Source organism: Microcaecilia unicolor, chromosome 4, assembly GCF_901765095.1.
Source record: "Microcaecilia unicolor chromosome 4, aMicUni1.1, whole genome shotgun sequence".
Taxonomy (NCBI): domain Eukaryota; kingdom Metazoa; phylum Chordata; class Amphibia; order Gymnophiona; family Siphonopidae; genus Microcaecilia; species Microcaecilia unicolor.
The window spans coordinates 97,375,657-97,401,170 of NC_044034.1; the positions used below are offsets into that span (position 1 = coordinate 97,375,657).

At 46.5% G+C, this 25,514-nt stretch overlaps 1 protein-coding gene across 4 annotated transcripts in view; it reads right to left on the reverse strand.

Moving 5' to 3' along the window:
- Nucleotides 1-25,514, reverse strand: part of SLC25A30 (solute carrier family 25 member 30) — a 133,296-nt gene that overhangs the window by 88,994 nt on the left and 18,788 nt on the right. For all 4 annotated transcript variants that reach the window (XM_030200516.1, XM_030200517.1, XM_030200515.1 and 1 more), the window contains exon 3: nt 14,567-14,714. In XM_030200516.1, the coding sequence (XP_030056376.1) occupies nt 14,567-14,714 (148 nt within the window). The remainder of the gene's footprint in view (nt 1-14,566; nt 14,715-25,514) is intronic.

Sequence of the window (25,514 nt, forward strand, 5' to 3'; positions counted from 1 at the left end):
ACGTTTGTGATACAATGCTTTTGTATGCGATATAGTGAAATTGTATATTTGTTTTGGAATATGTCATCAATAAAAATTGTTGAAATAATGGGGTGCGAGCTGCTCCATTTGACATCCACAGGGGCACGAGACAGGGATGTCCATTGTCACCACTGCTTTTTCTACTTTCCTTAGAACCCGTTGCATGCCCTGAAACAAGACCAGACTATTCCTGGTGTGCAGGTATTGGATGTTTTAATCAAAACGCTTGCTTATGCTGATGATTTATTGGTAATATTAACAGATCCCCACATTTCCTTGGATAGGTTGTTACACTCAATTCATACTTTTGACTCACTTTCTGGTTTCACACTTAACCAAATCGCAGGCCCTTTCAGTGTTAGAACACACCCATACATCATGGGTTGGTGAATTTCCCCTAACATGGACCACGGATTCCCTTAAATATTTGGGTGTCCTAATTCCTGTCAATCACAACTATATGCAGTGAATGTGGGGAGACTCCTCAGAAGCACTATGGAGCATTTACAAGCCTGGCGGGCATACCCACTCTCACTTCTAGGGAAAATTCACCTATATAATATGATTTTGGTGCCTCGTTAGCTGTATGTAATTCAAATGCGCCCTTTGTTTTTTTTTTTTTTTTTACCATTTATTTTATTATTTTCAGATATAAACATATCAAAACAGAGAACAACTTTAATACAACCATATTGCTTAACACCTTTTCTGGGCTGTTCCCCATTTCTAATTCCACTCATTCAATTTCTCAGAACCCCTCTCACCCTTTCCCTTCCTCTCCTCCCCCTCCCCCCCCCCCCCTCTCGACCTACTCATGCGTGCCTAACATTTACTGGCTCTTAGTGTCCCGGGAGGACAACCACTGTTCATAAAGCTTCCAAGTCTTTTGATGTTGTATTAAATGTCCATTCCGTAGCGCTGTGAGTTTGGACATAAGGCAAATGTAGTCTAATTTCTGCAGGACTCTATGAAGGCCCGGCAGTGATGGTTGTTTCCAAGCCGCTGCTAATACCAGCTTGCCTGCCACAAACAGTTGTCCAGCAAACTGGTGTATTGGATTTGGAACTCCTTCGGGTTTAAAATGTAGCAAACAATAGTCCATCTTCATTGGGTAGGTTATCCCAGTGACCTCAGTCAGAAATTTCAGAAGCATTGTCCAGTATGTCTGAGCGTGTGTACAGGCCCACCAGATGTGGAACATGTCCCCTATTCCATCGCACTGTCGCCAGCATGTAGCTGAGCATCCTCTAAACATCTTTGCAATGCGATGCGGGGTATAGTACCAGCAATATAATATCTTGTGTCCATTCTCAATCATAGAACTAGAAATCGAGACCTTAAGCAAAGATTTAAATGCTAATTTCCATTGTTGAAAAGTATATGTTTCCTTCAAGGCTTCATTCCATATAGCTAAATAATGTTCTACGGGGTTGGAGTATAGAAGCAATGCTTCATAGAGTCTTGATATGCTCCCCTTACCTCCCCCTCTCATCATACACATTTCTATCTTAGTTTCTGATAAGTTAAGCTCATCTCTTGCCCTTCGCCTTATAAAGTCCTGTACTTGGTAGTATTGGAAAGCCTGTAAGGAGGATAAACCATGTTCCCTGCAGAGCTCTTCAAACGCTATTGTCGTATTCTCTTCCCACATTTGGCCCAACGTGCACAGACCCATATCTTCCCAGCCACAGTAGGCCGTGTCATGTCTTCCTGGTGTAAAGTGTGGAGCAAATCTAAGGTACATGTGCCGAAAAAACTTACGTCCTGGAAAAAACTGTTCTCGCACCCCACTCCAGGTGTGCAAGGGCCACTGCATCAGCGGCGGGCATCCCTTGATAAGTTCATCCAACTCCTGTTTAGCTAGCCATGGAATAGCCCTAAGCGGGAAGGGGCCCACCCAGCCCTGCTCCATCCTGACACTCAATTTTTCTGTGTCTGTGAACCAAGCCGCTATTGTTCTAAGATGTGCCGCCTGGTAATATAGGGTGATAGAGGGGACCCCCATCCCTCCCTGCTGCCTTGGTTGGTACATAACTTCTCTTTTAACTCGTGGTGGTCTTTTTTTTCCAGATGAAGGAGAAGATGTCCCTCTGGAGGCCTCGTAGGAAGCTATCTGGGATGGAGATTGGTAATGCCATAAAGAGATACAGTATCCTTGGGAGTACTACCATTTTTACTGCACTTATCCTCCCAACCCAGGACAACTGTAGACCCCCCCATCTTTGCAAGTCTTGTAGCAAACGCTTCGCTATCTCGGGGAAATTAACCTGGTATAGCTCCTTGATGTCTCTGGGAATATTAACCCCTAGATATCGAATGTATCGCGATGCCCATCGAAACGGAGTTGCCTGCTGCAGACGGGATTTTTGTTCAATGGGAATATTTATGTCAAGCACTTCAGATTTGTCCAGATTAATCTTAAACCCCGAGACTTTCCCGTATGCATTTAGCATCTCTAATACTTTCGGAAAGGAGGTCTCAGGATCTTTTAGCATCAGCAAGACGTCATCTGCAAAGAGAAGCGTCCGCGTTTCAATTCTTCCCAATCGTGGCCCCTTTACTTCTGGATGTGCCCTAAGCCTAACCGCCAGCGGCTCCATTACAATGGCAAAAAGCAGGGGGGACATTGCACATCCCTGCCTTGTTCCTCTATATAAATTGAAGGGCTCTGTCAGTCTGCCATTTACTCTAATGGAGGCCTGAGGGGTTTTATATATTAGACGAAGCCAGCGGAGGAAACGCCCAGTGAATCCCATTTTATCTAGCACTCCAAACAAGAAGGACCAGCTCACTCTGTCAAACGCCTTTTCGGCATCTAGTGACAGAATGCATAATGGAGACCGCGTGTCCTGTGCATGGTATACCAAATGTAGTGCTCTACGTATATTATCGAATGTCTGTCTCCCATGCACGAAACCTGCCTGATCCTCATGAACTAGAAAGGGTAAATGTTTTTGCAGTCGTGTTGCCAAAATCTTTGTGAAGATCTTATAGTCCATCCCTAACAGTGAGATAGGCCTATAAGATCCACAGAGCTGTGGGTCCTTCCCTGGCTTGTGGATGACCGTAATATTAGCCAAATTCCAGGTTGGGGGGAGCCCCGGACTATCCTCTAGGGAATTAAACACTTGCAATAGCAGCGGGGCCAACAGCTTCCCAAATGTTTTATAGAATTTGCCAGTGAAGCCATCGGGTCCTGGAGCCTTACCTGCCGGGAGCTCCTTAATAGCGTGAATAACCTCTTCCATTTCAATAGGGTGCGCTAACATCTGAGTGGCACTAGATGTCAGTCTTGGAAGCTCCAACCCCTCTAAGTAATCTGTTATCTCTATGTGATCTGTCTCCTCACCTCTGGTGTATAACTTCTCATAAAAGTCTTTGAATGCTAGTTCTATATAATCAGAGTCTGTGTGGGTGTCCCCTCCCTCATCCCTTAGGCTCGCAATTATGTTGCGGTTCGCTTGCTGTTTTAGCCTATAGGCCAGCAGACGGCTAGCCTTATTACCAAATTCATAGTGAGTCTGTTGAGCCTTCTGAAGACTCTCGGAGATATCCGCCAGCTCCAAATCACAGATTTGATCCCGCAGCCGGCTAGCTCTATCTAAGCTCGCCTGCTTATGTTCCGATCCACCACTATGAAGCCTGGCTTCTTCCTGTTCTAGTTGTTTCCGGAGCGTCGCCTCTTTTAACATCCGCTGTTTCCTAGTGTGTGCTTTCAGCGCTATGAGGTGACCCCGCATAACTGCCTTAAATCCCTCCCAGACTATTATCGGTGAAACTGTCCCATTATCATTGAATTGGATATATTCTTTAATATTGGTTTCAATGCTAACTAGATTAGCCGGATCCTGCAGAAGAGCATCATCCAGACGCCAGCTTTTCTGTCTCCCTCGCGTATTGGGTAATGTCAGCTGCATCAGAACCGGAGAGTGGTCTGACCAAGTTCTAGGTAAAATCTGCTGTGTCCCTGCCAATCCTGCTATCGCTGCTTCTCCTAGCCAGTAGTCAATCCTGGAGGATGACTTATGTACTGCAGAATAGTAAGTATAGCTGCGCTTTCTTGGGTGTACCCGCCGCCACAGGTCTATTAGGTGCCAGTGATTCACAAATTCGTACAATTTTGCTCTATCTCTTCGGCCATATTGTATGCTACTCGAGGAGTTGTCTAGATGAGCCTGCATGGTAAGGTTAAAATCCCCCCCCACCAATAGGGAGCCCTCTACATGTTTCTGGAGCAGTTGGTCCAACTCTGAAAAAAAACCCTCCTGCTGTGCATTCGGCCCATACACGTTTACTATAGTAAAGATCTGTCCTAACAGCGACAACACTACCAGGAGGTATCTTCCCCCCTTGTCTCTGGTCACTTTAAGTATGTTCCAAGGTTTATCACCTACAAATGCCATCATTACCCCTTTACTCTTTGTGTTGTCGCTATTGGACGCAAAATATATATGGGGATATTTCTTATGGTAGCACAAATATTCATGTCTGGACAGCAAGTGGGTCTCCTGCACCAGGACCACATCTGCTCGCAAACGGAGCATTTCCCTAAACAGGAGTTGTCGCTTTCTCGGGATATTCAACCCTCTGGCATTAATCAGTAGTAGGTTGATATCTGCCATAAGATGTCATAATAAATTGCTCTATTGCCTGCTAATCTCTGAGTCATTATGCTTCTTTGCCTATTTCCTAGTGGTTTCCTCTGATGAGCCCTCCCCTTACCATCCTGATAGGCCTCTTTCTTGTCCCTATCCCAGGGTTTCCCTCCCTCCCCCCTCCCCCCTCCCCTCTTTAGAAAGCTGCCCCTGTATATCACTAAGGGCATTCTAGAAGGAAGTGTAAGCTGTTCAGTCCGTGTTTCCGCGGAGGCTCCTACATCTTTGAGTAAAGCCTTATCTCTTTGCAATTTTTACCTTTCTATAAATTTAAGTGACAACAGAACAACATAACAGGTGTTTGCATAGTATTAACAAAACAAAATACATCACCCAATCACTTCCTAAGGTCCAACTTTTTCTTTTTTTGCAGCATTGCCACTGAGCGCACGTTCAATCAACTTCTGTCTTTTTGCCAATTCAACAATTGCTCCTTAACCGAGGCTTCCCAGTGAAGTGCTTCTCAATCAGGTCACTTTTGCTGCCGACTGTTGGCGTTTTAGGCGTCGCTGACCATTGCCTACTCGTTGCCATTTAGGCGGTATCACCCGGGTTGGGCCTCTCTTTGCTGCTGTCGTCGGGGTTGATGTCTCCATCTCGACTTCCTCTGGCAGCACTTCTTTCGCCTCTGCAAGTGTTCTTATGTGCTGCATTTTACCCTCTTTGTAAAATACTAGCGCAAATGGATGTCTCCATCTATACCGGATCCCCAGTTCTTGAAGTCTTCTAGTGACTGGTTTGAGTTCCGCTCTGCGCTTCAATGTAGTGGCTGCCAGATCTTGATACACTTCAACTGTGTATGTATCCCACTTAAAATTTGGGGTCTGTCGTGCCGCTTTTGCCACCTGCTCCTTCATCTTAAAGTCTCTAAAGCACACTATTATGTCCTTAGGCAGATTGGCACGTGGGGAGCTGAATGCCCGGTGAGCCCTCTCAATGAGGATCGCGGTTGGTTCTATTGCTGTACCTCCAGCTGTTAGCAGATCACTCGTCAGTCTTTGTATAGTATCCTCACAGTCAATGTAGGCAGGGGACTCTGGCAGGCCACGAAACCGCAAATTACATCTGCGACTACGGTTCTCCAGATCCTCTAACTTGTCGAGGACCTGCTGGTGGGCCAGCTGGCTTTCCGTGGTTCGCTGATCTAAGGTCTCGAGTGCATCTGATTGGGCATCAAGCCGATTTTCTGCCTCCTCCAATCGAGAACCTAGCTCTCTTATTTCACCTTTGAGATCTGCCCCCATAGTCACCAGCTCACCTCGCATTGCTTTCAGGTCTGCCCGAATCTCCTGAAGCCACTTCTGCCACTCCGGACCCATTTCTTCCTCAGGCTCCTCCTGATCTTTATTGGTGTGTGCTTCCCCTGCGGGTGTTAATTCTACCAGTTCCGCTACCGCGATCGCCCGTTCCGGGCGATTCGATGTTGCGGCCGCCATTTTGTTTTCGCCACGCGCCAACGGTGTAAATGCAAAGCGGGAGAAATTCAGTCTCTCCGTCTCCGTCTGCATCGGAAATTTAATCCCACTCTGTTGCGCTCTCCTCCGCTCGTGTTTTGCAGTTATTTCGCCGCTTGAAACAGGCTATTTAGCTTATAAATCTCCGCGGATTATACGGAGCTCAGCTAGCATGCAGCCATGCCGTTTCGTGACGTCACTTCCTCCCCCCGCCCTTTGTTTTTTAAAAGATCTGATGAACGAAAACTCAATTGCTTGCTACAGAGATATTTATTGCATGAGAAGAGAGTGCCTTCCCATTGCAACTATTCAAACTCCATCACAATGTGGACGTCTGGGAATGCTAAGCCTACACCATCTAACAGTAGCTTGTGGAATCAAACCTATAAATGGCAAGTGACCGATTCACCTGCAAATGCGCAGTAGAGACTTCCCTCTCTGTCCCGCCCCCGCGTCAAAACGTGATGACGGGGGGAGGGGGGCAGGACAGAGAGGGAAACTGCGCGGAAGGGGAGGGAGGGAACCGCTGACGTCGCTACCGCTCCCCCCCAAGGTAGCCGTTACCGCCCCCCCCCCCCCGGAGTCGCCACCACCCCCCTTCACCCGGCCCGGGCCCTCTCTTCGTTATTCAACTTACAGCAGCGCCGAAACAGCAGCAAGCAGCTCAGCTTCAGCTCCCGTCGGCCTTCCTTCCCTGCCTGTGCCCCGCCCTCGCCGACGTGACGTCACACGAGGGCGAGGCACAGCTAGTGAAGGAAGGCCAACGGGAGCTGCTGCTTGCTGCTGTTTTGGCGCTGCTGTAAGTTGAATAACGAAGAGAGGGCCCGGGCCGGGTGAAGGGGGCGGGGGCGGGGGCGACTCCGGGGTGGGGGGGCGGTAGCAGCTACCTTGGGGGGGGGGGAGGGGACATGGGAGGTCTCAGAAGGAGGGGGGGCCTTGGAGCTGGGATGGCTGGACTGAAGGGGGCCTTCCAGCTGGCTGGGAAGAAGGCACGGGGGAGGCAGGGGGGCCCTTACAGTTGTGAGGGAATGGGGCCCCTTACAGTTGTGAGGGAGAGCAGGGGGCCTTGGAACTGGGAGGGAGAGAGGGTGGGCAGGGGGCCCTGCAGCTGGGGAGGACTGGAGCCTTGGAGCTGGGAGGGAGGGACAGAGGGGGCCTTGGAGCTGGCAGGGAAGGAGGATGGCAGGGGGCCTTGCAGCTGCAACGGGAGGGGGGCCTTGGGAAAAAAAAAACATTCCAATACGCGCCCGTTTTAACGGGCTTAACGGCTAGTGAGACATAAATGACTGGTTCCAGAATACCTCAGATTTTTCAGTCACTACTTTGGAAAGCCAGCTGACAGAGGACACTCATTTTAGTTATTACATATGTTGCTGGGAGGTTGGATGCCCACCATTCTGCAAGATTCTCATTTACTGCCCACAGCTATGGCGGTATGACACTGGATTTGTAACCATCATTTCTCAGCTAAAGTGACATTTATGGCTCTAAAGTGACATTTATGGCTATTTGTAATAACCCAGCATTTCCACCGGAGAATGGTCCCTTTCAACAGTGGAGGCAGAAAGGCATATCCTATTTGTTTCACGTTCTCATTGACCATGGCCACATTAAACCATTCTCTGCTTTAAAAAACAGGAATTTGGATTGTCTGATATGGACCTATGTAGCTATCTTCAACTGCGACATTACATAAATAGCTTGACATGGGAAGTCTTGAGTGAAGATGTGCAAGAAGAATTGTCTTCAGTATATACGTTAGGAGCACAGAAAGTTGTTCCTTTGTCTTTCCATCATTGGCACATCAGAGATTCAATTACTGAACTAGACTATGGTCACTTGTCCACCGCCTGGAGCACTGATCTTACAATGACTATCGACCTCACATTTTCAAGAATATGTACCGGGTATCCGCCGTCATTGTTGTTGCAGTACAAATTTGCCTTAAGATTGCATATTGCTCCTTACAGAGCTTACTGTATGCATATAACTACTTCTGATTGTTGTCCAAAATGCCACACATCGCGAGCGACATTAGGACATATGTTCTGGAGTTGTCCCCTCATTTCTGCTTTTTGGCACAAGCTTTTAACTTCAATATCTGGAACTGTAGAATTCATCAAGATCCATTGTTACTTTTTCATCAGTCTACCATTGCCCCTCCAGTACCTTGTGGCTTAAGGGTTCCTTGTGGCTTGGAGTTCTTTTTTAGCTAGGTCAATATTAACGGCATAAAAACCCTCACTTTGCTTTGCTGGCTTTCTCCCACAACTCCAAAGTTGCAGCAATGGCGTATCCAAATGACCTCCCTTCTCCGGATAGAACGCATCGCTCTCCGGGATATAACTTCTCCTGCAGACTTACATTTTTAAAATGTTTGGCCTCACTTTTTGAACACATTTTCTCCAGTTGCTCGCAGTTGATTGTTGAAAATGTAACTTCTTTATTGTGTCAGCCAAAGAGGAGGGATGGGGGGAAGGTTCTGTTGGGAGATTGGACTTTCAGATCACGAAATTTTTTTTGTTCCTTTCATATTGTTGTATTTATAATTTTTCAACAAACAGATTTGAAACATAATTTCTTAATGTTTTTTTGAATATAGCCCCTCAAGGTCAACCAGGAGCTGGACACCCAAATAAGTAAATTGAGTTGTAGCTCAAGACAAAGGAAAAAGGACCCACCCAGTCTCGTTGTATTGCTGGAGTAGTCAGTAATGTCTCTGATTTATCCATGTTCAGCCGGAACCCCCAAAACTCCCCATACTCCTGAAAACTCTCTAGCAGTATTAGAAGAGACGCAGAGGGGGAGGCAATATGTACCAAAAGATCATCAGCAAAAGCCGAAATCTTAAAAGACATCTGTTCCCACCCGTATGCCTTTAATCTCAGGATTAGCCAAAATCTTCCAAACCAAAGGATCAAGGGTCAGGACAAACAACAACGGGGACAGCACCATGTCATTCCCCTACCAATAGGAAAGGAAGGGGAGACTGTGCCATTAACCAGTATGGAAGCCTTGGGTGCATGGTAAAAGCACACACACACACCCCGCATCAAAGAACCCACCCTGGATGCCATCTCTCTCCAGGACTTTAAGCATAAAAGGCCACATCACTCTATCAAAGGCTTTTTCTGCGTCAAAACTAATAAGAAGTGTTGGCTCATGACTGGCATGGACTGTCTCCAAAGAGGCCGAAATCTAATATTTTTCTCTGTGTGACGACCACACACAAATCCAACTTAGCTCCCTAACCAACCGGTTGACCAGTAGCTTAGCCTCAAAACACAGAAGTAAAATAGGCCTATATGAGGCAGGCAAGGTAGGATTCCATAGGGGGTTTAGGGAGTACTATGATGTAAGCCATAGTCAAGAAATCCAAGAGCAGTTTAGATACAATAAACTCATTGAGCATGACAGCAAGGGATTGAACTATATCCAGAGCCATGAGTTTATATTTAAAAAAACAAAAAAAAACCTCTGTTCTATAGCCATCCGGGCCTAGTGCTTTAAACTGGGAACTGTGGCCTATAGCCCAAGCTACCTCATCTTCTCCAACAGGACGGTTAAGGGAATCAATCTGAGATTGTGTTAAGGATGGCAAGTCAATACTAAAGAGATAGACGTCCGGGTCCAAGCCCTGGTTGGCTTCCCCTTCACACAAGGTCCGATAAAAGCAGGTAAGCGCGTTGGTGATGCCCCGAATACCATGAATCATACGTCCTCCATTCCAACGAAATGACAGTACTTTAGACGATGTTGCTGGGGGTCTCGCCAAGCGTGCTAACAGCTGCCCACGCTTGTCCCTGTGTTTGTATAATTGATAGTAAACCACGGATTTCTTAGCCCTGTGATGAATAAGCTTTTTAAGCAACGCCTGAGTCGCTAACAATTGTGTCTGGGATTCTGGGGCGCAAGAATGTCCTGCAAGCCTACAAAGGCCCATCAATTTTCTTTCAAGCCTAAGGTTAGCACAGACCTACGACTTCCTCTTAGCAGCACAATACACTATAATGTCTCCCCGTAACACCGCCTTGGCAGCATCCCGGGGCACAAGAATGTCCTGTGAGACTACAAAAGGCCTATCAATTTTCTTTCAAGCCTAAGGTTAGCACAGACCTATGACGTCCTCTTAGCAGCACAATACACTATAATGTCTCCCCGAAACACGGCCTTGGCTGTATCCCAGTACAGGATTACCCGTTTCAGCATTAAGTCTAAACAGAATGGCAGATTGGGGTGAGGAGATCAAGAGAGCTCAGCTCCTGCACCACTTTTGTAGCATCTCTGGACTACCTACATCATTTTAGAGATATAATTTTTAGAGTTCAACATTATAGGTGAGGTCTCAACTACCTATATGCCTCAGCATCCCTTTGACCTAGTGTCTTATTTTGTTTCACTACCCTGAAAGAAGAGTCACCAAGCACTTCTTTTCTGGTTGTTATAAAGAAAGAGTGTACCCGGCGCTAATCGGGCAGTGCCATGTGCTGCCCGGTTACCACCGGGTTAACGAGGGAGCCTTTACCGCCACCTCAATGGGTGGTGGAAAGGGCTCCCCCTCCCCCCCAAAATGGCCACGTGGCAAGTGCTTTATTTGCCGCCCGGCCATTTCCTGTAGAAAGAGTGACTTCCTTTTTACCTGGTGTGGTAAAAGGGGGCCTTGGCACGCGTGTAAAACATGCACAGATACCAGCGCCAGCCTCTTTTGCCGCAGCTTGGTAAAAGGGGCCCCAAGTTTGAAGGTAGTTTTTGCACTTATATATGTGGTGGGTTTTTGGGTTTTTTGCCAGTGATGAAGAGTTTTTAGCTCTGAAGAGGCTTCCCTGGAGCTCTTTGTGGCTTTTTCCACCCACTGTAATTATTCTTTTATAGACTTTCTGCACACACAGATTTCTATTTGATTGAGCATTGTATATTTGATGATATTTGTGGATTTTTCACCTTCTACCCACATTTTAATCTTTATGGTGGTGCACAGAAGTCTCAGCACCCTGTCTTCCATCCCTATCATAGCTTCCTTGCACTTCTTTCCTTGTTTATATTACGTCTGGATTACTGCAATATCATTTATGCAGGCTTACCTTGTTTTATTATTTTATAGTTCATTTTTATTGATGACCCCATAATGTACATCCAAAAAAAACATCAAGTACAGTAAAGCCAGCAACAAAAAAGAAAAAACAAAGAATGGCAAGATCTGTCATCAACCATTTTAACAAATTTCTCCCTCCCTTCCCCACCCTCTCCCATTTTAACAGAAAGTCCCCATCATGAGGTCAGGTGTCAAGGGGCCAGAACATTATCAAAGCAATATTTACAAGGGCAGGTTATTAAGTATGAGACTACGTACCCTAGGAGACTTGGTACCAAGGGCTCCCAAAACATCCAAAACCACTTCCTCCACTTCGCTGTCAAAAAAGCAGAGCAGGCTTCCCAAGTGCACAACATCTGCATCACTTGCTTCCAATGCCACCAAGTAGGAGCATCTTTTACACACCAAGTCTGCAAAATACCCTTCACCCCCAGCACGCATGTTTTATATAGGAAAAAACGCTGTCCTTTGGTCAAAAGACCCCTACATTGTGTTACCCCAACACAAAGCTTGTTTTATTATTTTAAAAAAAAATTACAAAAATCCTTCAGAACACTGCCATAAGATTAGTCATGCCCATCATTTGGATCACACTACACAGTTACTGACGCGACATCACTGGCTACCTGTCAATTTGCAGATCACTTACAAAATTGCATTAATAGCATTTAAGGCCCTTAGGATAGGTACTCCTGATTATCTTTCCCATCTCACTATTCCTTATTCATCAGCTAGGATCCTCTATTCGGTTAACAATCATCGTTTAGTTCACCACTTCCAAAACTTGCTCACCATAAATCAACCAGACACTGTGCATTCTTTTCTCTCTCCCCCTATATGTGGAACAATCTTCCCATCTCGCTTCGTAGTGAATTATCACTTTAAGCAAATATTAAGGCTTGGTTGTTTAGACAAGACTGGGGCCGTCTACCAGAAGAGAGACTTTTTTTTTAACACTCTTTAAATTCTATTTTTTTAATATTTCCTTTCTTTTATTCTATTTTCTTTTATATCTTTCATTTATTGTTTTATAGTGTATTTTGCTTTTGCCTCCCTTTGTGTGCCTCCCTCTCTTTCCTATCATTAAATGGAGTTCTTTTCTCTTTCAAATCTGTACATCGCTCTGTTATGCCTTGGTAGCTAGAGTGGTCTAGCAAACTTAAACAAACTATAAGCTATCATGCATAACTTACACTTTTGGGAACTGAACTCCAACTGCCAAGCACACAACCATCAAGCTTTGTTGGACCTCATTCACTCTACACCCATGGTGGGGGGGGGGGGCTACTCTATTACAGCTGAATGCATTCCATGTGCTGAACTGTCTTGCTGCCTCTCCTCCCTCTCCGCAAACAGTATGGATTATTATTTTTTTGTTTCACTCATCAGCAAACAGGGTTCTAGGTACTCTGTTACCGTCACGTATGCTCTGAGCCACTGCTGCATCTTATACTGAGATGCCAGAGGGTGGGGGTTAATGGAATTTACTCAGAGGAAGGAAAGGCGAGTAGTGGAGTGCCTCAAGGATCAGTGCTGGAGCCAATTCTGTTCAATATATTTGTGAGAGTGACATTGCCGTACGTTTAGAAGGTAAGGTCTGTCTTTTTGCGGTTGATACCGAGGCCTTCCACCTCCTACAACAATACGAAGATTTGTGACAGAATGGACACTGGAGGGAGTAGAAAACATGAAACAGGATCTGCAGAAGTTAGAAGAATGGTCTAATATTTGGCAATTAAAATTCAATGCTAAAGAAGTGCAAAGTGGTACACTTACGGAGTAGAAATCCAAGGGAGATATATGTGCTAGGCGATGAGAGGCTGATATGCACAGACCAGGAGAGGGATCTTGGGGTGATAGCATCTGAGGATCTGAAGGCGACGAAACAGTGTGAAAGGTGGTGGCCGTAGTCAGAAGAATGCTAGGCTGTACAGAGAGAGGTGTAACCAGCAGAAGAAAGGAAGTGTTGATGCCTCTGTACAAGTTGTTGGTGAGACCCCATCTGGAGTACTGTGTTCAGTTTTGGAGGCCATATCTTGTTAAAGATGTGGCCATATCTTGTTAAAGATGTAAGACTTGAAGCGATCCAGAGGAAGGCAACAGGAACGATTTGGGGCTTGCGCCAAAGAGCATATGAGAAAAGACTAAAGACCTGAATATGTATACCCTAGAGGAGAGGAGGGACAGAGAAGATAGGATACAGAAGTTTAAATATTTGAAAGGTATTAATATAGAAACAAATATTTTCCAGAGAAGGGAACGTGGTAAAACTAGAGGACATAAATTGAGGTTGTGGGGTGGTAGACTTAGGAGTAATATCAGAAAATTCTTTTTCACGGAGAGGGTGGTGGATGCCAGGAATGACCTTCCAAGGAAGACTGTGGCAGAATTCAAAGAGGCGCGGGACGAACACATAGGATCTCTAATTAGAAAATGAATGATATTAAAAAAAATTAAAGGGTTACATATGAGTTTGCATGTTAAGTGGTGATTAGATGGCGATTCTGGCTGCATCAACTAAGGCTGATGCTGGGTTGGCTTGTACGGTCTGAGTCCCGCATATAGCAATCCAGTTTAGAATGGGCTGGAGACAGTTTCAACGAAACTCCAGTAATTTCGAATGTGAGGACAGTGCCAGACTGACTTACAGTCTTTGTCCTACAAATGACAGATTTGGATAGGCTGGAGCGGGTTTTGACGGTAACTCCAGTAGTTGGAACATAAGGACAGAGCCAGGTAGACTTCTATGGTCTATGTCCCATAAACACCAAAGAAAGACCATAAGCAAGTATATAATATCACGTTCATTGTTGATTTAAATCTTGAATTAAAAATGAACGTGACTGTTGGGCAGACTGGATGAACCATTCAGGTCTTTATCTGCTGTACTTACTATGCTACCTCCAAACAGGAGCTCACTTCCTGCTAGTTCAGCACTTTTGGGGACTACATCTAGAATTACCCCGAGATCACTTCCATTCAACTCTTATTATCCTGCCCTCTTTGTAACAAACTGCTTTAAACACCAATGACACACTGCCCAGTGTGTCATAATAGCCAAAAAGTAAATGTCATTACTGATTTAAAAAAAAAAATATATATATATATATATATATATATATATGAACTAACCTTCCAGACTCTTAATTCAAGCTCAATTCTGAATGCAAAGCATTGTACTCAAACAAGTGTGTTACAGCTGACTTTGCATTTTGATGTCTACAATGTAAGTAAAACCTAACAGTTGCTACAAGCATGTCCCATAAAATATTGTATTTAATCAAATGGTTACAATATACTGCATTCTGCAATACAAATGAATTCTGTTAACAGGTTGAATTTACCCTGAATAGAGTGCTCTCATCCCTTCTTCTCTGCCTATCCTCATTAGTGCATGTAGCATTCCACGGTATCTTATTTCTTTGAATTTTGCATCATTTATTTGACCTTGAACTTGGAGGCGTGTTTTCGTCAAGTCAATGGGAAAAGTGCCTTAAAAACAAAAAACACCCCATATTACAGTGAAATTGATTTGGAAACAAGTTTTTTTTCATGAACACATTTTTGAAACCATGAAACATTAAAGAAAAAAAAAACTGAACAAGCAGAATATAGAACTACAATTCATGTGCATCTGAACAAGCAGAATACTGAACTGCAACTCATTTGCATCTATATATAATCAAACAGCTATTAGTGTTTAGCTAGACAAACAAAAAAAAACCCACAGTACTTTTCACAGAGTCTGGTGCATAAAAGCTAGTTTAAGAGTTCATCTTCTAAGAATTATGGTAAAGGACTGTGTTACTCGGTGAAACATCACAATATACAATTTTACCTCTCCACAGGGAAATTAGTTAAAAGAGAAGACCTACTTATTTCATTAAGCACATCATAAGAGGGGGGGGGGAGGGGGGAACTCCAAAGGCAGCTGAATAGTTGTGTAGCAGCAAGCACCATAAACACTGTTTCAGACCTCCGTCATGTCTTTTCCTCTCTGTGCAGTCTCCTATATAATTCTTTTTATTCATTTTTCAAGGTGCCTTGTCCTAGTTTTTATGCTTCCCATCATCCCTCATCTTCCTGTTCTACAAATCTCCCACCCTGAGAAGTTAATTGGATTTTCCTGGGCTGTCCTTCACAGACCTAAACAAAATAGGACAGTTTCATTCCACCTGGTGACCGCTCTTCTTCCTAGCCACCTCACTATAATCTTTTTAACTGGTGTATGCAAGTGTCATTGAAGAGTCTACACTACAGAATAGCTTTCAACCCCGCTTGTAACTGCAGCAGCCTTGTTATGTAGCAGCCACAAAAATCAGTAGAAAATAACTTGCATCACTACAGATACCAGTTCAATACCTGTATTGCAAAACAAGAGCTCTGGCCTGTTTTTGCAATAAGATACCACATAGTGTGCATCCAAGTCATGAGACAGGGCATGGGAGTTCAGGCACCAATCCAAGTCATATGTGGTTGCTGAACTCCAATGCCATCTCAACTCAAACTCAATAAGAGCCATGTGATGCTAACTAAGACAGTAGTTGGTCTAGTGGTGACAGCCAGAAAGTACGAGAGAAGGACTGATATTCTGCTGGCTGAAGGTGGCTAGCGGGAAGAAAAATTAAGACTGTTAGAAATAGACTGGTGGAACCAAGAGGCTGATGCAGAAAGACGCATGTTAGCGCCGTATGCCAATGGCTGAACACATGGCTTCTAGTGCAAACTAACAAGGTTTTGCTCACTGCTCACCAATGCAGTAAGCTAATCATATGCAAATTCAAAGTGCACAGAACTTGTGTGCTACATAAGTACATAAGTACATAAGTAGTGCCATACTGGGAAAGACCAAAGGTCCATCTAGCCCAGCATCCTGTCACCGACAGTGGCCAATCCAGGTCAAGGGCACCTGGCACGCTCCCCAAACGTAAAAACATTCCAGACAAGTTATACCTAAAAATGCGGAATTTTTCCAAGTCCATTTAATAGCGGTCTATGGACTTGTCCTTTAGGAATCTATCTAACCCCTTTTTAAACTCCGTCAAGCTAACCGCCCGTACCACGTTCTCCGGCAATGAATTCCAGAGTCTAATTACACGTTGGGTGAAGAAAAATTTTCTCGGATTCGTTTTAAATTTACCACACTGTAGCTTCAACTCATGCCCTCTAGTCCTAGTATTTTTGGATAGCGTGAACAGTCGCTTCACATCCACCCGATCCATTCCACTCATTATTTTATACACTTCTATCATATCTCCCCTCAGCCGTCTCTTCTCCAAGCTGAAAAGCCCTAGCCTTCTCAGCTAAACAGAGTTAAGCCTATCAGACACGAGCCCAAGATCCTATGCTGAAGGCAGCTAGTACTGTACACACATCCGAGCAAAACAAAGTGTCAGCACATATCTGCTTATGGGCTGAATATTATTTTGTAGATAAATAGCCTTGCAAAATTAAATCCAAAAAAAATCAACATTAAATCCTCTCAGTTAACCTTTCTATGCCTCCTGCACTATTCAATAAGTTAAAACACATATCTTAAAAAAAGATAACGGGCCTCTACTGGTAAATGCAATTTTAAAAAGGAGGGGTGACGTGTTCAAATTTAGAAACACTGAAAATTAGGCGAGCAGCAGTATTCTGAAGTGAAGCATACCCTACCACTTACTTTTTGCAACCTAGATAAATAACGCTGCAGTAATCAGTAGCTGACAATATCAAAGACTGTACTAACCATGTGAAAAATTCCACAAGGTAAATAAGGACAGATTCTACAAAGTTTCCACACTGTCTTAAAAACATTTCGAAACCACATTTTGAACATGCACATTAAAAAAAAAATGATTATCTATAGTAACCCCAAAAACAGTTAACCACCTTGTAGGATATAGCAAATAATCATAAAACTGTCAACAAAAACTGGTTTGAATAGGCTGCTAGCTATCAAAAATATTGCTTTTACTCTAACCCCCAACCCCTTTTACAAAACTGTGCAGTAATGCAGACAGCTCATTCACTTTGAATGGGAAGCATCGGCATTACCACACCAGCAGCTGCTAGTGTGGTTTTAAAGGGGGAGGGGTTAGGTTTCACTTTAAAAAGCATTAGCCCACTGTTCCAAATTTTCCAAACCCTCTTTAACCTCCAAAAGAATATACTCCAACGCATTATCAAAAGGAATATAGATGGTAATATGAGCATAAATAAAACTCCAGAAGCCAAAATCATCCAGTTTTCTCCCTAACAATAACCTAACTACATTAAATAGAAGAAATTGACAAACCCTGAGGAATGCCACATTCAGACGAAAAATGACCCTTGAATTTAACTTGATATGACCTGCTAGCTAAAAAGCCATAGAACCATTCAAGGATCACACCATTAATGCCCAAGGAATGCAAAAGTAATAACACCTCAAGATCTACAATTTCAAAGGCACTGGAAATATCAAATCTGAGAATAATCACATTGCTACCAAAACTAACTTCTTTCGTAAGCTCTGCCAACAATGTAGCCAACACAGCTTCAGTACTATATCAGGGTCTAAACCCTGAATTGAGATTTATGTAAACTAGAATAATCTCTACCTGTTGAAATGCTACCAGAGCCTCCATAACTTTCACTATCTAAGGTACAGAAGCCACCAGTCTAACTGGTCACATCATTCCTGCTATCTGCTACATCCTTCAAAATGGGGGTAAGCACAATTTTACCTTTAGCAATAGGAAAGAGACCCTGTACCAACATAAAATAGATGCAGTGCATAAAATATAATACAAATTATTCTGTGGCATCTTTCAGTAAGTAATTAGAACTATCCAAAACACAAGATGCTGAATACTTCAAAAAGACAAGATTTTACTACAGCCAAAGAAGGCAACCTCTATCTACTAACATACCAATTCGTATGTTACCAATTTCATATTTACCAATTTACCATCTGGTTCTTCAAAAAAAAAAAAAAAATCAACTACCTCTATGTTGAAGACAAACCCTTCCTAATATTAATTATTTTACTTTTAAAATACTCTGCCAGTTCATCTGCTGATGGAAGACGTTCAAAGACAGCAGAGCCTGTTATATAAAAGGTATTCACCAACCTTTACACTTGTTTGACATCTGTAACACCCCCTTCAATTAATGAAGGAGATTTAAACTTCAGTGGATGTTTCTTCTTTTTAAAGGGAGAAATCTCAAACAAATCCAACGAATCTCTACTTAAAACATCCCATTGGAAAATTAGCATTAAATTGCATCTTGCACAGATAATCTAGGGAGAATCTTAGACCAAAATCAATTTGGCCTCTAGAATCGTATAGTTTGCTTATTTTAAGCCTTCTGCATACTTCTCTATATCGGGGTTGAATTATTATTATTTGTCACATTTGTATCCCACATTTTCCCACCTATTTGAATGGCCAATAGCCTCATTAATAGAGCTGTTAAACCGTATTTGGTCAAATAGTGATTTAAATTTGAATATGAAAAATCGGTGGCTCTACTGTGTACACTCTCCTTGCTTCTTAACCTCGTGAAACCCCTTTTAGTTCCTTCCCACCCACCTGCTCAACCACAACTAGCAGGATTGCTTGTTCAGCCCAGCCTCTTTGAAAATAGTCTGGCAGAATCAGTCGAGGCAAGCCCATCCCCAGGGACTGGAAACACTGCAGGGAGCAAAGCCAGCTCCCACAGTAATGTCAGCAGCAGACCCACTGTCTGATTAAGCACAGGAGTCGAGAGCTTAGACTAGGGAAATGCAGCTGTGCAAGTCCTACCCCTTGCCAGTTGAAATCATGTTGGGGCTGGAGCAGCTTTAAGCTTGAGTTCAGAGAGAGCAGACAGTGAGCCAGCAAGACAGCTCTTGAGCTGTTTCAATAAGGCATTGTAGCCTGTGCGAGTTTTGTTTGGTGACTTCTTTGAATGACTCTAGTAATATAGTTAAAGACATTCCTATAATTATAATAAAGGTTTATTCATCTGATGGGAGTTTTCTGACATACGATAAGAACACTGCAATTTGTGGCATGGGTTTGGTATAGCTGGCGCTATAAGAGACCCTATGCCTGTTGCTATACATACGTTTTTGTATATCTTTCTCCCGCTGCCGGTATGTTTGTATTTTTAGGTAATATAAGAACTGAAAATGAAAAGTTATATAATTACAAGAGGATTAATTAGTATTTTGATTGTGGTTACTTGTTTCCCTTACTTGCTCTATAGACGTCATTAATTCACACATCCAGAAGACTAGCTGGGACACTCAAGATGTTCTTCTAGTGCCACATCTTGTCTACATGCCATTCGGTTTGAATTGGGTCTGCATCAGCTACTAGCTGATGTTGAATTCTATCACCACCACATTTTATAAGTTTGTATGTTTACTTGAACAAAAGCGAATGCTACATACCTGTAGAAGGTATTCTCCGAGGACAGCAGGCTGATTGTTCTCACTGATGGGTGACGTCCACGGCAGCCCCCTCCAATCGGAAACTTCACTAACAAAGGCCTTTGCTAGTCCTCGCGCGCTCATGCGCACCGCGCATGCGCGGCCGTCTTCCCGCCCGAACCGGCTCGTGTTTGTCAGTCCCATAAGTAGCAAACAAAGCAAGGGAAGACACAACTCCAAAGGGGAGGCGGGCGGGTTTGTGAGAACAATCAGCCTGCTGTCCTCGGAGAATACCTTCTACAGGTATGTAGCATTCGCTTTCTCCGAGAACAAGCAGGCTGCTTGTTCTCACTGATGGGGTACCCCTAGCCCCCAGGCTTACTCAAAACAACAACCATGGTCAATTGGGCCTCGCAACGGCGAGGACATAACTGAGATTGACCTAAAAAATTTACCAACTAACTGAGAGTGCAGCCTGGAACAGAACAAACAGGGCCCTCGGGGAGTGGAGTTGGATCCTAAAGCCCGAACAGGTTCTGAAGAACTGACTGCCCGAACCGACTGTCGCGTCGGGTATCCTGCTGCAGGCAGTAATGAGATGTGAATGTGTGGACAGATGACGTCGCAGCTTTGCAAATCTCTTCAATAGTGGCTGACTTCAAGTGGGCTACCGACGCTGCCATGGCTCTAACATTATGAGCCGTGACATGACCCTCAAGAGCCAGCCCAGCCTGGGCGTAAGTGAAGGAAATGCAATCTGCTAGCCAATTGGATATGGTGCGTTTCCCCACAGCCACTCCCCTCCTATTGGGATCAAAACAAACAAACAATTGGGCGGACTGTCTGATGGGCTGTGTCCGCTCCAGATAGAAGGCCAATGCTCTCTTGCAGTCCAATGTGTGCAGCTGATGTTCAGCAGGGCAGGAATGAGGACGGGGAAAGAATGTTGGCAAGACAATTGACTGGTTCAGATGGAACTCCGATACAACCTTTGGCAAGAACTTAGGGTGAGTGCGGAGGACTACTCTGTTATGATGAAATTTGGTGTAAGGGGCCTGGGCTACCAGGGCCTGAAGCTCACTGACTCTACGAGCTGAAGTAACTGCCACCAAGAAAATGACCTTCCAGGTCAAGTACTTCAGATGGCAGGAATTCAGTGGCTCAAAAGGAGGTTTCATCAGCTGGGTGAGAACGACATTGAGATCCCATGACACTGTAGGAGGCTTGACAGGGGGCTTTGACAAAAGCAAACCTCTCATGAAGCGAACAACTAAAGGCTGTCCTGAGATCGGCTTACCTTCCACACGGTAATGGTATGCACTGATTACACTAAGGTGAACCCTTACAGAGTTGGTCTTGAGACCAGACTCAGACAAGTGCAGAAGGTATTCAAGCAGGGTCTGTGTAGGACAAGAGCGAGGATCTAGGGCCTTGCTGTCACACCAGACGGCAAACCTCCTCCACAGAAAGAAGTAACTCCTCTTAGTGGAATCTTTACTGGAAGCAAGCAAGATACGGGAGACACCCTCTGACAGACCCAAAGAGGCAAAGTCTACGCTCTCAACATCCAGGCCGTGAGAGCCAGGGACCGGAGGCTGGGATGCAGAAGCGCCCCTTCGTCCTGCGTGATGAGGGTCGGAAAACACTCCAATCTCCACGGTTCTTCGGAGGACAACTCCAGAAGAAGAGGGAACCAGATCTGACGCGGCCAAAAAGGAGCAATCAGAATCATGGTGCCTCGGTCTTGCTTGAGTTTCAACAAAGTCTTCCCCACCAGAAGTATGGGAGGATATGCATACAGCAGACCCTCCCCCCAGTCCAGGAGGAAGGCATCCGATGCCAGTCTGCCGTGGGCCTGAAGCCTGGAACAGAACTGAGGGACTTTGTGGTTGGCTCGAGATGCGAAGAGATCTACCAAGGGGGTGCCCCACGCTTGGAAGATCTGGCGCACCACTCGGGAATTGAGCGACCATTCGTGAGGTTGCATAATCCTGCTCAACCTGTCGGCCAGACTGTTGTTTACGCCTGCCAGGTATGTGGCTTGGAGCACCATGCCGTGACAGCGAGCCCAGAGCCACATGCTGACGGCTTCCTGACACAGGGGGCGAGATCCGGTGCCCCCCTGCTTGTTGATGTAATACATGGCAACCTGGTTGTCTGTCTGAATTTGGATAATTTGGTGGGACAGCCGATCTCTGAAAGCCTTCAGAGCGTTCCAGATCGCTCATAACTCCAGAAGATTGATCTGCAGATCGCGTTCCTGGAGGGACCAGCTTCCTTGGGTGTGAAGCCCTTCGACATGAGCTCCCCACCCCAGGAGAGACGCATCCGTGGTCAGCACTTTTTGTGGCTGAGGAATTTGGAAGGGACGTCCCAGAGTCAGATTGGACCAAATCGTCCACCAATACAGGGATTCGAGAAAACTCGTGGACAGGTGGATCACGTCTTCTAGATCCCCAGCAGCCTGAAACCACTGGGAAGCTAGGGTCCATTGAGCAGATCGCATGTGAAGGCGGGCCATGGGAGTCACATGAACTGTGGAGGCCATGTGACCTAGCAATCTCAACATCTGCCGAGCTGTGATCTGCTGGGACGCTCGCACCCACGAGACGAGGGACAACAAGTTGTTGGCTCTCGTCTCTGGGAGATAGGCGCGAGCCGTCCGAGAATCCAGCAGCGCTCCTATGAATTCGAGTCTCTGCACTGGGAGAAGATGGGACTTTGGATAATTTATCACAAACCCCAGTAGCTCCAGGAGGCGAATAGTCATCTGCATGGACTGCAGGGCTCCTGCCTCGGATGTGTTCTTCACCAGCCAATCGTCGAGATATGGGAACACGTGTACCCCCAGTCTGCGAAGTGCCGCTGCTACTACAGCCAAGCACTTCGTGAACACTCTGGGCGCAGAGGCGAGCCCAAAGGGTAGCACACAGTACTGGAAGTGACGTGTGCCCAGCTGAAATCGCAGATACTGTCTGTGAGCTGGCAGTATCGGGATGTGCGTATAGGCGTCCTTCAAGTCCAGAGAGCATAGCCAATCGTTTTGCTGAATCATGGGTAGAAGGGTGCCCAGGGAAAGCATCCTGAACTTTTCTTTGACCAGATATTTGTTCAGGGCCCTTAGGTCTAGGATGGGACGCATCCCCCCTGTTTTCTTTTCCACAAGGAAGTACCTGGAATAGAATCCCAGCCCTTCTTGCCCGGATGGCACGGGCTCGACCGCATTGGTGCTGAGAAGGGCGGAGAGTTCCTCTGCAAGTACCTGCTTGTGCTGGAAGCTTTAGGATTGAGCTCCCGGTGGACAATTTGGAGGTTTTGAAGCCAAATTGAGGGTGTACCCGTGCCGGACTATTTGGAGAACCCACTGATCGGAGGTTATGAGAGGCCACCTTTGGTGAAAAGCTTTTAACCTCCCCCCGACTGGTAGGTCGCCCGGCACTGATACTTGGATGTCGACTATGCTCTGCTGGAGCCAGTCAAAAGCTCGTCCCTTGCTTTTGCTGGGGAGCCGAGGGGCCTTGCTGAGGCGCACGCTGCTGACGAGAGCGAGCGCGCTGGGGCTTAGCCTGGGCCGCAGGCTGTCGAGAAAGAGGATTGTACCTACGCTTGCCAGAAGAGTAGGGAACAGTCTTCCTTCCCCCGAAAAATCTTCTACCTGTAGAGGTAGATGCTGAAGGCTGCCGGAGGGAGAACTTGTCGAATGCGGTGTCCCGCTGGTGGAGCTACTCTACCACCTGTTCGACTTTCTCTCCAAAAATATTATCCGCACGGCAAGGCGAGTCCGCAATCCGCTGCTGGATTCTATTCTCCAGGTCGGAGGCACGCAGCCATGAGAGTCTGCGCATCACCACACCTTGAGCAGCGGCCCTGGACGCAACATCAAAGGTGTCATACACCCCTCTGGCCAGGAATTTTCTGCACGCCTTCAGCTGCCTGACCACCTCCTGAAAAGGCTTGGCTTGCTCAGGGGGGAGCGCATCCACCAAGCCCGCCAACTGCCGCACATTGTTCCGCATGTGTATGCTCGTGTAGAGCTGGTAGGACTGAATTTTGGCCACGAGCATAGAAGAATGGTAGGCCTTCCTCCCAAAGGAGTCTAAGGTTCTAGAGTCCTTGCCCGGGGGCGCCGAAGCATGCTCCCTAGAACTCTTAGCCTTCTTTAGGGCCAAATCCACAACTCCAGAGTCATGAGGCAACTGTGTGCGCATCAGCTCTGGGTCCCCATGGATCCGGTACTGGGACTCGATCTTCTTGGGAATGTGGGGATTAGTTAGAGGCTTGGTCCAGTTCGCCAGCAATGTCTTTTTTAGGACATGGTGCATGGGTACAGTGGACGCTTCCTTAGGTGGAGAAGAATAGTCCAGGAGCTCAAACATTTCAGCCCTGGGCTCGTCCTCCACAACCACCGGGAAGGGGATGGCCGTAGACATCTCCCGGACAAAGGAAGCGAAAGACAGACTCTCGGGGGGAGAAAGCTGTCTCTCAGGAGAGGGAGTGGGATCGGAAGGAAGACCCTCAGACTCCTCGTCAGAGAAATATCTGGTGTCTTCTTCCTCTTCCCACGAGGCCTCACCCTCGGTGTCAGACACAAGTTCACGGACCTGTGTCTGCAACCGTGCCCGACTCGACTCTGTGGAGCCACGTCCACGATGGGGGCGTCGAGAGGTAGACTCCCTCGCCCGCATCGGCGAAGCTCCCTCCGCCGACGTAGTCGGGGAGCCCTCCTGGGAGGCGACGGCAGCCGGTACCGCACGCGGCACCAACGCCGGAGACCTCACCCCGGGCGATGGACCAGCCGGCGCCACGCTCGACGGTACCAGTGGCGCAAGCACCGCCGGTACTGGAGGGGTAGGGCGCAACAGCTCTCCCAGAATCTCTGGGAGAACGGCCCGGAGGCTCTCGTTCAGAGCGGCTGCAGAGAAAGGCATGGAGGTCGATGCAGGCGTCGACGTCAGAACCTGTTCCGGGCGTGGAGGCTGTTCCGGGCTGTCCAGAGTGGAGCGCATCGACACCTCCTGAACAGAGGGTGAGCGGTCCTCTCGGTGCCGATGCCTACTGCCAGAGCTCTCGGTGCCGACACAGGAAGGAGACCGATGACGATGCTTCTTCGACTTCTTGGAACGAAGCATGTCACCGGAGCTTCCCGGCACCGACGAGGAGGACGTAGAATCCAGCCGTCGCTTCCTCGGGGCCGAGGCCGAAGGAGGTCAGTCTCGGGGGGGGGCTGTACCGCAGGAGCCCTCAGGGTAGGGGGAGACCCACCCGAAGGCTCACCGCCACCAGCAGGGGAATGGACAGCCCTCACCTGCACTCCAGACGAAGCACCACCGTCCGACGACATCAGCAGACGAGGTCCCGGTATCACCGACGTCGACGCAGCTGTCCGATGTCTCAGCGCCGATGCAGAGGGCCGATGCACTCGATGCACTGGCGGCTGAGGATGAAGGTCTGGACGCTGAAGACGTCGATGCACTCGATACCCCCGGTGCCGATGTCGACGAAGAGCCCGAGAACAAAACGTTCCACTGGGCCAATCTCGCTACCTGAGTCCGCTTTTGCAAAAGGGAACACAGACTACAGGCCTGCGGGCGGTGCCCAGCCCCCAAGCACTGAAGACACGACGCGTGCCTGTCAGTGAGCGAGATGACCCGGGCGCACTGGGTGCACTTCTTGAAGCCGCTGGGAGACTTCGATGTCATGGGCGGAAAAATCACGCCGGCGAGATCAAAAGTCGAAATGGCGGAAAAGGCACCACAAAAACAAGAGGAAGAAAACTTCGACCCGAGGCCTAAAAGCGGCCTACCCCGACGACAAAAGAAAACTTACCGGGGCGAAAAAGCTGGAAATATCAGGGGAAAAGAGACCGAAGAGTCCCTTCCCACACACAGAATGGTTTTTTTTTTGTTTTG